The sequence below is a fragment of the Tachypleus tridentatus genome, chromosome 13 (genome assembly GCF_004210375.1).
Source record: "Tachypleus tridentatus isolate NWPU-2018 chromosome 13, ASM421037v1, whole genome shotgun sequence".
Lineage (NCBI taxonomy): Eukaryota > Metazoa > Arthropoda > Merostomata > Xiphosura > Limulidae > Tachypleus > Tachypleus tridentatus.
The window spans coordinates 75194832-75208187 of record NC_134837.1 but is presented as its reverse complement, the minus strand read 5'-3'; the positions used below and the strand labels follow the sequence as shown (position 1 = coordinate 75208187).

General features: G+C 33.0%; 1 protein-coding gene across 5 annotated transcripts in view; it reads left to right on the top strand.

Moving 5' to 3' along the window:
* The window catches only part of LOC143236658 (lysine-specific demethylase 5A-like), a 64753-nt gene extending 51481 nt beyond the window's left edge, over positions 1–13272 (top strand). For 3 of the 5 annotated variants that reach the window (XM_076475041.1, XM_076475044.1, XM_076475040.1), the window contains exons 31-35: positions 1899–2049; positions 3882–4108; positions 4870–4965; positions 5526–6009; positions 11674–13272. In XM_076475041.1, the coding sequence (XP_076331156.1) occupies positions 1899–2049; positions 3882–4108; positions 4870–4965; positions 5526–6009; positions 11674–12074 (1359 nt within the window). In that variant the 3' untranslated portion in view covers positions 12075–13272. The remainder of the gene's footprint in view (positions 1–1898; positions 2050–3881; positions 4109–4869; positions 4966–5525; positions 6010–11673) is intronic. The other 2 variants (XM_076475043.1, XM_076475042.1) reach the window with 1 other exon arrangement.
* Positions 13273–13356: the final 84 nt, after the last annotated feature.

Here is a 13356-nt window from a genome sequence, read left to right as displayed (position 1 = left end):
TTGCTGCTAATGTCAATGCCCGCCCCTCGCTAGTACAGCGGTATGTGTCCGGATTTACAATGCTAAAATCAGGGTTTCGATTCCCCTCGGTGGGCTCAGCAGATAGCCTGATGTGGCTTTGCTATAAGAAAACACACACTGTCAATGCCAATGTTTTAGCACTATTTCTCACCTATAAATATGTTAGTCAGATAGACAGTTAAATTGTATTCATGTTTTAGTTTTATATTAAGTTTGTGTTAGTTATGTTTTTAAAATATAAGCCAAACTGCCTCAGTTTACTAGGCTTGGAGTAGTAAGCAAATGTCCCAGTGTTCTGACAATGGCTAAAATATCATTGCTAAGAAAATTAGCATCTGACATCTGTCATGACAAATAATAATGATAAAGAATATGGAAAGAAAATATAACATCAAAAATAAACTTTATGAGAAAAAATAAAAACTTACAATTAAGAATATAAGCTAAGTAGATTTTCCAAATTATTTTAATCATTTCACCACACAGTATATTGATAATAACACTTGATATATTCAGAGTCTGGCGTAATAAACTACAGTACAAAAATAATAGATCTTTAATTGAACTATTTAGTTAAAATAATCTCATTCTTTGTGTACAAAATACTCTTCTAATATTTAACAAATCTTACTAACTGTTGTGAAGATATTAAGAAAGCTCAAGAGTTATTGTAAGTATAATTGAACTATGTACCATTTGAGAAATAGCCAGAGGTTCAAACATTAATTTATTACTCATTATATAACCTCAAGGGTTTGGTAGGGGATTGCAGTTATATAACAAGCAACATAAAACATTTTTTATAGAACAGTGCATTAAAAAACTTGGAAAGTAATATACTTTCTTATAATATTGCATGGCTATCCTGGTGGGTTTTTACTGTATTACATAAATGATGATGACGTATGCTACCCATTTTTTTCTTCAGTACACTGAGCTAAATGAATACAGTATTGGAAAGAATAATGAATTTATGTGGGTAACACAGTAGTCACAAACAATGAAAAATTGCAACTTGAATGGTCAGTTTATCATTAGTGAACCATGTATTATTACAGAAAATACAGAAGTGTGAGACTTATACAATGAACTTGTATTTTGTTTTTGCTTTAAACAAAGCAGTACTTGTTTTTATGCCACCATAAATTTCATAGTGTATGATTGTGAAATAATGATTGTTTCAAATCTTAAATTTCATTAAAGCCCAGTTTGGTTGCTATTGAACCTTCTCAGTTTCCATACAAGACCATACTGCCAGGGTTGGGGTTGTTTGATTTTTTTTTTCTTTCATTCTGGTGTTGTTTCACAATATTTGCAGTATGCTTAGAATTGTTTTTTTGGTGGAAAATGAATACCTGATCAACTGGTCTCATTTTTGAAAATTATATTAACCTATCAGCAGTCAGAGTGCCATCAGTTTTTTTCTTTAGTCTCCAGTATCAGTGGCTGAGATGCAGCTCACACTTGTATTGGTCCCACAGAATGCTTCACTGTAGACATTGCACATTGATCTGTTCTCCTCTCTGCCATTAAACAAAGTTGTGGTTGCTACCAAACAGTTTGCAATTGGCTACACCTATAAACAGCACCATCCTTAAACTCTTCTTATCCCATTATTTGAAGTGTGATGCCTATTTCAGCTATTTGAAGTGAATAATTATTAGAATTGAAATATAACTGTAGTTCCAGACTAAATTTTGAAAGTTTAGTTGTGTCTGTATTGTCAAAGATGACCTAAAACATCCATTGTCATAAATGAGAATTTTATTATTAATTTATTTGTTTTTTTGTAATTCATTTCACTATTTTACTGGAATGTTCTTTGTTTTATTCTCAAGTTAATTACTGTTTATAACATTTTTTATTTTGTTGACTAGTGTTTTTTGTCTCAGAATGAACTTATTGACACGATGGAGATCCAGGTGGCCACAGAATGTGACCAACAAACTGAAGTACTTCAAGAAGAAAGTGCCTCACCATATAATAACTTAGAGCATGCTTACTCCTCTGTTTCTAAAGGATCCACAGGTAAGAATTACTCTGAGGAAACAACTGAAAGTTCCTTTCTATTAAGAGTTTCACTTCCAAGAAAAACAACAACTTAGAAATGTTAGATATAATAACGTGGTTCTTCTGCTCCAGAAAAAAAACCTATATCAAAATATATAATAAGGTGAGAAAAATTTATTTCTTAATTGCAAAAAGAACAGCATGTATAGAAATTTTATAGAAACAATTAATAATGATAAAAATACATCTCTATATATATTAGTTTCATAAAAGTTTGGCACGTGAAACCTGCAAATACAGTGAAACATAGGCAATTTGGTAAAAATAACACAAAGTATAATCTATTCACAAATCTATTATAGAAATTTCATTGCCATGTGGGAAGCTAAGGATGGTTTTAGAAGTGTAATTTATTGTTTTAGACAAGTAAGTTACTTTAACATATGATAACATGTGTATATGTTTTTTGCTGTCTCTACCCATTTGAATAATTTTACTTTTGAGAACTTTCTGTGAGGTCCACACAGACTTATAAGAAAGTATATACATAAAATGTAAACAGAAATATTGACTGGTCCTTTAACAATGTTAAATATAATATCAGGTAAATCAGTCTTAATTTAACTGAAAATACAAAAATCAGTAATACTGAACAAGTCAAAATATCCCATTTCACCATTTACAAATCCATTAAAACGCACAAATTGATACAAAAAAGTTTAGTAAAAAAAACTGCAAAATTATGGAAGGCTAAACCTGAAACTTATTTCAGGAGACCTTATCTAGCTGTTAGCCAGAGTACCTGTTGCATATGGTGGTATTTTTTAATTAATCAATTCTTTAATTTGGCTGACCAATAACAAGTTATTACGTACTTTAAAAGTCAGGTTCAAGATTAATTTACAATAAGTAAAAATAACTTGTACATATGCATTGACCAAAAAAATGAACCTGCAATATATTTTAGTATTTCAACTTAGTTTAGTAAACAGGTTGAAAATTTGACAGTTGAGAAATCAAGTTATTCCTTTATGGTGGTTTAGAAAGAATTGTAGAGAAATTGTGACTATCTATATAAAAGTCAGAGCTTTTAAACAAATAATATTTTTGATGGTATTTGGCTGTGTAGACAGCAACTACCTGTTGTAGAAACACAACTGTAAAGGATGACATTATGAAAGTCTTCCTCCTTTCATCTTCAGGTCAGTGTATGTATGGTGTCATCATTCTTCATAGTATTCTGGTGGATTGTGAAAAGACTGTTATGATTGGTTGGTTTATGCCTGTATTAGATTCACAAGACTGTTTAGTGATAAAATATTTAATGATTTAGTTTTCATAACAAGCATATTTTATTATTATTACTATTATTTTTCAATTTTTTAATATCTATTTTTATTTTATTTATTCATCTGTTTATTTCCTTTTAATTTTACTTTGCTATTATTATCTTTTCTCTCTGTCTCTCCCCCTCACTTTCTTTCTTTAAGCCCCCTACAGCACCAGACTCACTGTAGCCTGCATCTCCCTGTTCAAACATCAATGTTAACTGAAGAGTCGGCTCGCCACGTTGTGGCTTTTCCGATGACTATAGTGCGGCTTCTCCTGACACCCGCGACCAATACTTTGCCTTCCAAACAACGAACCACCAAACGTCATTTCGCGCTTTAAAAAAAAAACATTATTTCATATGTCACATTTTTTTTCTTCTTTGGCATTTTAGTAGTATTCAGAAAGACTAATTGACCAGTATCTTCATGAAAATAATTAATTACAGTTTATTTTGAATTACTTGTTCAAATAATTAAAATAAGATGCTTTGAATAAAGGTTTATATTTATTAATTTAAGGTTTTACACCACGTAAGCATGCCAGAAAGTCTCCACTGGTGCCTCGGCAGTTAGAAGTTCCTGTCTTAGAACTGTCTGAGGATGCTAAATATCAGCTGGAGGAATTAATGATGGAAGGAGATCTGCTAGAGGTATCTCTTGATGAAACTCAACATATTTGGAGGATATTACAAGCAACTAAACCAGCACGTGATCCCCTGGGACTAGGATTCTTTTCAGATGTTGAGGTATCTACATATTATAAAACCTTAATGAGTTTAGAAACTGACACCACATATGAAAGCTTTTGCTTGTTTTCCTTTTGTCAAATACATTGGGTGTATAGGTGTCTTGAAAATCCATATTTATTATTAATAAACAACCTAATGCTGAAAAAACATATGGGGATTGCACTTGCCTCAAATTACTTGTAGGCCCGGTTTGTTTAATTTTGCTACATTCTTTTACACTCATGAATTGGAAAAGGGATTGTCATACAATTTTGGAAAGAAAAAATGTTGTAGTTCATTTATTGTACACATTTCTCACTTTTAGGGTAAAAGGTAACTGAGTTGTTTATTTTACCCTTTATATTCCCCACTATAAATTTAAGATATATGAATGCAATGTAAAGTAATATATAAACATACTACCAGCTTTATCTTTTCTATTAAGAGATATTATACAGTTTTCTACCCTTGAAAATGTCAGAATGATATAATTGGTGTTCTTACAGACAATATTTTTTGTCTTTCCAAGTGCTCATTTGCCAAGAAGAAAAATTCATTTCTACCAGGAACATTTTTAAATCTAAAGATTTTGTGCTCCTTATGCAAGTTTTGTAGTATTTCTTGGTATTAACTCCAAACTTTTAAAAATTTTCATTGAACACAGTGAGATACTTTAAAGGAAATTGCTGCTAATTTTTTGTGTTAGTTGTTTCAGAAACCATATTAGTTAGATTTGTACAAGATATGTTGGACTTATGCAGAAGTCTTATGAATTACAGAATTTACAAGCAGAAACTTTAGGAAAGCCTGAAAAAGATAAGAAAAAACTTAAGAAGCGGAAATTGGAGGATGGAAAGTCTATCGAAAAGTCAAAGGTAACTATTTCTCTTTGCATTACTTTAACATAATTATAAATTATTTAAACAAATGGTACTTCTATGTTTGTGATTATTAAAGTTTCTTTTTTTCTACGTATGATCCATATTTTTATCAGTTCTGGTAATGTTTGTTCATATAGAGTGCCTTGTAGTTTTTATTAAACTTTAATTTGGGTAATCACAAAATTTATTTGTTTGAAGCTCTCAAACACATTGAAACACACCAAAACTATTTCTTTTCTTCTTTTTCTAGAAAAAACTATGGAAACTCTCATTATTTTCCAAAAGATTGTTCATTTTAAAACATTTAGCAACATGTAACACAAATTACCTGTCCAGTATTTGCAAGAAAAATATAGTATTTTCTTGCATTTTTTCCAAGTAAATACATTAAGTGTTATTATGTTTATCTTTATTGATAATAAATAATTTTGTCTATTTATAATTATTACTATGTTCAGTTTTTGATTTTCTTTTCTTTTAAATGTTTACACATTTTCCATGTGTGTGTGTTCTCACACACATATATATTTATTTGCTTTTTTTCATGTATTTAGGCTAAACTAGTTAAACCAAAGCTACAGAGTTCAGCTAACTCATCTAATGAGAATATTAAATCAAAGAAAAGGAGACTTAAAGTAAGTAAAGAAGGCAAGTCGCTAACCAGTGGACCCACAACAATGAATAACAGTGAAAAGGGGAAGTTGAGCAGCTGTGGCATTAGCAAGGGTCTTGGACCCCCAAAGCACATAAAGCCTTTCTCAAAGAAACCACTTAAAGTGAAGATTGAAGCCAAGGAGAAGAGAGAATCATTGCCCAACTCAACAAAGAAAAGTGAGGACAAGTCTAATAAAGCACTAAAATCAAAACCTAAATTATTGAAGAAAAAACAAAGCAGAAAGCCCTTCAGAAAAGAAGGTCTTCAAATGAAATTAGCTTTAGAAAAATCAGTTAAAACAGAAGATGGAGCTGTGGAAAAGGACTCTCAATCAGAAGAGGAGGAGGACCTTTGTTCAGCTACTAAGTGTTTACGGCCAACAGGTAAGAGGGTATAAATCTCATTTTCTCTTAATATTAAATGGATTGTTGCTTTTTGGAGATGCATGCCACATGTTTGCATTTTGGCACTCATATAAGTCCTTAACCCAGAAATTACCTTTGTATTTACATACCCACTTTAAGTGGGATCCAAATGTTGCAACTTAGTGTGTTGTTTTGTCTTTGCTCATTTCAATACTCATTAGTACCAAAACAAAATGTCATTAATATTCTGTGTGAGATACATGAGAAACTCCTGTAGTAATTAGTATTTTTGTTTGTGATTTTTGTGTGAGACTTGGATGTTGTGTTATGGATCTTGTAACCAAAAAAGTAGTGAACTCACTAGCAACTTCTTACATAATTTAAAAAACTCTTTAATTCCTAAACATTTTTTGTTTATGGACTACCTGCATTTTTTTAAAAATATAAATCTTGACAGATCTACATATCACAGATTTGTAACTGCTGGCTCAAAATAGTGTGTGTAGATGTGGGATAATTCTATGGTTAATGTTAATTTCTCTAATAATATTTTTTTTTTTGTTATAAAGGATATATTTGAAAGTTCCATTGTTTAAAGAATATTGTTTGTGTGGCCAGTGAACTGTATAATATTTATGCATGGTGGTAATATGGTTTAATGGTACGGCAATATAATTGATAAAAATGCCAGCATCTTCAACTGAAGTCTTTTATAATGTAGAATATTTTTGTAAGTGTTCCATGTATATTGGGGTTTTCTCGCTTGTCACATTTATTTTATCTTTGAATGTTAATCAATATATTGAATGACAAATTTTGACACAGTGACGCATCCTCATGCACAGATTAGATATTTTTTATTCTGCCACCAGTCTTGACTTCCACTTAAAATATGTGATAGTACAGCAAAATCCTCTACCAGTCAGAGTGACATCCATCCTTGCATAAGTTCTCCCTCACTAGTGAAACCCATTGTTCTTTTCATCTACAGAATTGTGCTTGGATGGGTAGATTTCTGAGACTTGAAGCAAATATTTCTGTCTTTTCAACCTTTTAGTATGAATTCAGATTTATGGGAAGTCGGTTTTTAATGACGTGATTACAAGTATCATTCAGTTACCCACTGTTTAGGAATTTCTTGTCTGTTGAGATTTTGATGACCATAATGTATTAAAGATACTGTAAGGGAAAGAGTAACATAAATTTTTTCACATTGTGGTGGAGTCCATGATCCCATCTTGACCCTCTCATTTCCCTTAATAGATTTTAAAGCTGAAGTGGAGGAGGGTGAAATGGAATGGCTTTTTCACCCAGTATTTCTCTACCTACTGAATATCTCTTGATTTCTAGCTTTGTGTATGACATCTACCCATTGTTTTTTTTTTTCTTCTCTCCTGTTACTTCTACACCTGGCATTTACTGTGGGTTTCAATTTTCTTCTGGTCTTTCCTACTTTACAAGGTCCTGCATCAATATTATTGTTTAGACATAGTATGTTCTTCATGAACATGTAAATTCAGAAGGCTTTTATGTTTGTACATCATTTATTACACTGTAACATGCCCACATAAAATATATTGTTCAGACTAGTCATTATTTGTTAGTATATTGTATTTAGTCGTAGTTCATCTATCTGTCACGTACACTTAAACTGAAGGTTGTCATATGTACTTATTCCTTGCTATGTAAACATAGCACTAATATTTATAGATAGTTGCTTTTTCACTTGTAATGCATCATCATTAATACTTTATTCTGGCTTATGACTTAATATTTCCACATGGAAGGTAATGCTTAGTTCTAGTTTTTAATTCTTATTACTCACTTCATCACATGGAAGATAGTGCTTAGTCTTTGTTCATTATTCCTTACCACATAGTACATTCCCACTTAGAATGTCATATTAATTTATCTTTTCCTGATACATAAAAGTTAATGTTTAGAAATAGCTGCTTATCCCAAATGTGCAGTTGGAAGTTAATATTTACTTCCATTTCATTGTATCGTCATGTGTAATCATAATTCCTTACTCCAAAGTGTACATGTGGTAGATGATGCTTTCAGCTAGTTTATTGTGTATGTGTAGATGTTCTACACATTCGTGTGTCCTTACCACACATTCCATGGCAGGGGAAAGTAGTCATTCCTTTTCTTCCATCTGTTGTCCTATCAGAATGTTGACACACTCATCCTCATTCTTCTCACTGCCCTTTCATAATTGGACACAACCTCTACTTGGGTCCTCTCTCCTTACCCCATTTTGAATTGAAACCACTAGCTCATCCCTCTTATATATTTGCCCCTCTGATGATGGATGCTTTTAGGATCTCTCACGTCTCCACTCTTTGGCTTCTCCATTTTTATTTTATTTTTTTCTGGACTGACATGTGGACAATCATGCATCTGACATTAAATTATCTCCACAATTTGGTGTCAGTTTACCATACACGTGTAATGAGTGCAATGAATCCCAAAAAGCAGCTACTGTTTTCTCACAAATTCTGCACTCGGTCAGGATCATGGAAGCCATCAGCCCATCCTGCCCTGGTTCAATCATTGCCCACTGTAAGATGGGGTGTTATGTAAGATTATACTCATGGCACTTACATGCAACTCTTTCCAGCCTGATTCAGACTGTACCCATTCCCTGGACTATTATGGAAAAAGCTAGCTTCTATCCACTTTTGAATAGCCCTTGCTAGCTTTTAAAAATATGATTGTGTGGTTACCTTTTGTATTATCTCCAGTACTAGATCTTTCTGAACTGAAGGAATAATGGGTTTCCCTTGTACAAATTCTCACCCTTTGTGGCCCTTACCAACTTACCAGCTCCCAGGCAGTGGGATGGCAGACGATGGAGAATCTTCACCAATTGTATTTGAATTGTAGTTTCTCTGCACTGTGAAGTGTAGTATGGACCACTTAAAACGTGGCTGGATATATCACAATCGCCAGTGGATTTCAGATGCATTTCACCTACTTTCTCTTTCTCCCTTAACAACTCTTGCAGAGTTCATTAATCCTACTCCCTTAGCTAGAATGGGGTCCACAAAATCTGATAGTTAAGTGATGTTTTCTTAAGTGCCTTTGTGTCTACTGCCGTTCCAACCTTCCAGAACTAGTGTAACAGTTGAGGAGCTTTACATATATACTTTTTATCTATATCCTTCAACCAAACTGATGGGCAAGGGGGTTAGCATAATGTACATTTTGAATATGTCCCAAACTTACTACACATACTGTGTGCAAGCTGTTGGATGGTAATGCTACAATTCCACCTGTCCATACAACACCTTCAAGCTTCTTGCCTATCTCTGTTCTTCACTTGGGGAAATAGTACATCCTCCTCCCCTCTCCTCCTCATATTAGTAATATGAGTTAATAAAGCCAAAATAACTCAGTAAATATTTCAAATACAAATCATTTCATTATTATCCTTTTTGTCATCAATAACATCATCAACTACTGGTATGCTGTCAATTAAATGTTTTAGTCATTCCCAATAACTACTTCTCTGCTGCATATATTCCATACAATTTTCAAATCACATAAAATTACTCTTTTGACTAATCATGACTACCTACAGTTCAAATTGTTGACCTATGCGATCTTGTCATTATACTACTGGTACCTTAATGTCAGTGAATTTTCCATTCTTTCACATATGGTTCAATATTAAACTACTGATATCAGTGATATGCCTCAGAAATTAAATTTTGTTCAGTCACTGACATCAACAACTACTGCTCTGCTGCATGTATTCCATTAAAATTTCAAATTACTTAAAATTACTCTACATGACTACCTACAGTAAAACTTGTTCATCTATACAATCTTGTCAGTAAATTACTGGTACCTCAATATCAGTATATTTTTCATTCTTTCACAATACAAACTGAAACAGCAAATCAAGGAAAGCTTTGACATTGCTTCAAAATAAAATTAATGATATGCTTTAAAATAAACCACTGGCACTGTATGCTGCAGATAATAATAAAATGTTTTTCAGTCACTGATATCAACTTCTGCTCTGCTGCATAAATTACAGTCAAATTTCAAATCACTTAATTTCCTTTAATCAATCTTGGCTACTTTCCTCTTTTTCGAGACAAGGGTTTCCAGTGCTCTCTTCCAAGCTTTTTTTCTCTCCTTCTCTGAATGGGCAGCTCTCTGTGCCTCTGCAGCTTTCTGGACTTTTTTCTTTACCCAAGGTGGCTGGGCCAGATTTCACAGAACCATAGGCCTCAAGCCTTTCTGCCCTTTTCTTCTGATTCTCCCTCAGCTTTGAGGTATACTTTGAAGCTGCTGATCTAATGCCCTTACACGTTCTCTTGTCTACAGGATCAAAATGAACATCTTTCCTTTTAAACATTTCAATCGCTGTTGTTTCTTTGGAGCGTAGAGAATATTTTATCGTCTGGTATGCACACGATACCAGACCACGAGACTGCCTCCACGATGGCGGTCAGATTTTTTTTTTTTTTTCTGCAATAAACATTGAAAAATACGATTTCTTCTCACAAACCACCTACCCAGCCCCCAAATCGCTCATATTTTCTCCTCGAATTTACACAAATCTCGTGGGTGATCGTTGGCCGTTTGAAAACTGCGTTTCAGCGGAACAATGGCATGCATGATGAAGATTTTTGCATACACTTATAGAAGAAGCATTCATGTAAGGCAGTGTATGTTTGCATGGTTATTGGTGGATGCCACATCCTGCTGCAGTAGTGCAAATTAGGTGGGAGTTTCAAAAGAATGATGGCATGCAAGTCTCTAAATCAGAATAGCATAACCTCAAGAGCTAAGATCTATCCAAAATTTTTTTTTCAAGTAATTAAAATGCTAACATTCTTGTATCCCCTAGTGCGACAGCTAGTGTATGAACTTAAAATACACTGAAGGTTTGATTCCTCGTGGTGGACACAGCAGAAAGCTCAATGGTGATTTGATCTAAAACAAAATGTTTTCCTATATAAATCTCAAAAACACTAGCATAATAATGTTCAGAATTTACAAGTTTTCCTTCTCACAACAAGCCTCAGTTTATAGTACAGTATGTTCAGTTGGCGTTTGTTTCATACTCTATCAATGTTAAAAAGAAAATTAAATGACTTACTCATTATAACTCATCTAGATGTCATATACTTAAACAGTGGTAAACACTAGTTTGAAATTTATGAACAAAACTAACATTTGAGTTGTCCATACAATGTAAGGCTTAGTAACCAAAATATTAACTGGTTATGCAGTTTGTTAGTACTTGTGGTAAAGATTAATATTCTAAGCAATACTAGTTCCTTCAGTCTGTTTATGGACGTTGATTTCTAATTATTTCCCTTGTAAATGGAGTTTTATGTTATACAAAAACATGCATATACGTTGTTAGTTGAAAATTAAATAGATATTGCAGAATCATGATGCATCTTGTTTGCAAGAAATAAAAGAATATTGAACCTGTAAATAGCTATGAATACCTATGGTAGTTGATAATTTAAAAGTGAATTGTGATGCAGTATTCATCATGCTAGTTAACAGCTCCAACACAGTAGAGGTTATGAATACCCTTGAAAATTAAGTGATAAAAGTGTAACGTTTATGCACAACTTGCTGTGTTGATAACGAGGAATTTTCTTTCCATAAGCAATTATTTAATACTATATTCACATATGCTCATTTCAGGAGAAGCAGTTAATTGGGTTCAATGTGATGGAGGCTGTGAGGAATGGTTTCATTTGTACTGTATGGGTTTGGAGTTGAAGGATGTCAGTGAAACAGAGGATTACATTTGCCCTGGTTGTGTTGAGATGTCTGCCAGAGAAGCAATGGTAGTGGCACCCACTATCATCAAAGCAGATGTTTCAGACAGTGATTATGCCAGCCAGTCTACAGACTTACTGACCTTTGAAGAGGAAATTGTAGAAGAGTCAAACAGTAGTTCGTGTCCCATAGTGAGTGAGGATACTAAACAATTAACAGTAAATGGGGTCCTGTCTCCACCTCGGAGTGCATCCAATGTTATTGAGCCTGGTCTTGAATGTTCATCAATGACACTATCTGTATTTGCTGTTGTTGATGGGTAGATTTCACTATAACTAGTTTGTGGCTAAACTGGAGTTTAGATTTATGTAATGATGGGGTAAATAGATTGTCAGATCATCCAATGTGGTTTTTATTTCACGTGTATGTCTGTGAATTCATCGTGGGGGAAGCAGACCCAATAATGAAGTCTTGTATATTTTGTAGAATGATGAATGTTTTAACACTCATCATAGGATGTGGTTTGAAGCAATGATTCTAGATTAGTCATTTGTTACTACAATTTGCTATTTTTGTCTTCAGGAAACAGTTGGTCATCAAACACTAGAATGGTAATAGTTTACATTTGTTTAAAACAAACAAGAGTAACTTTGTAACTAAGATTTCTGATATTTGCATCTACTAATATTTATTCTTCCAAAAACTCTTAAAGTGAAGAATAATTTAGTACAACTTATTTTATTACTTACGATGTGTATCTGTCAGAAAGGGTATTTAACTTTCCAGGGTTCTCGATTTTAGTTTGTGGGTTAAGGCTTATGATGGAGGTTTTAAACCTGACCTCCTCCCCATTATCAAATATATTTGCACATCTGTTGCAGAAAGAGTGAAAGAAGTATTTAACATGTCTGGAATTATGGTACAATACAGTTTATCTGGTTTGGATTCTTTAAACAACAATTGTTACTTTTTAGTGTTAACCATGAATACGGGATTTGCAAAGCAAAATAGAATTTGTTCTTCATTTGGCATAAACTATCAAATGTTAAATTCTGATTATCTATGTGGATCTAAATTTACGGTATCCCCACAAATCACTACAGCACCAGATGGGGGGGGGGTGTTGCTGTTCCAAATTTACAGAATGTGGAGTTTTTAACGTTTTATATATTCATTTCTAAATTTAAGGTTATGAGCTGACAGCTGGATAAATATTTTCATATCAGTTTAAAGAATTTAAAATAATTCCACTGATTGAAAGTTTATAGAACTTTAGCTTGAAGTGTACAGTTTCTTTAAATTCTATGTTTAGCATTTTGTATATTTTCATATCACTGTGGTTACCCCTTTGGTTTCTATTGCAAGGTTTTAAGAGCACAAACCCACTAGGGAAGAGAAATTTTAATATAGTTTTTGAGTGTTTTCTTACCTTTCATTGTAGGTATATAAATTATGCAGAATTAATGGTTAGTTCCTTTTGTGTGTGTCAGTTTTTGAAACAATAAACGTTTTTCTTGATTACTGTAGTTTTTTTGTTGTGCTGTTACACACATTCTACAACTTTAGTTACCATTTTATTTTACAGAAGAAGATATAAACACCATT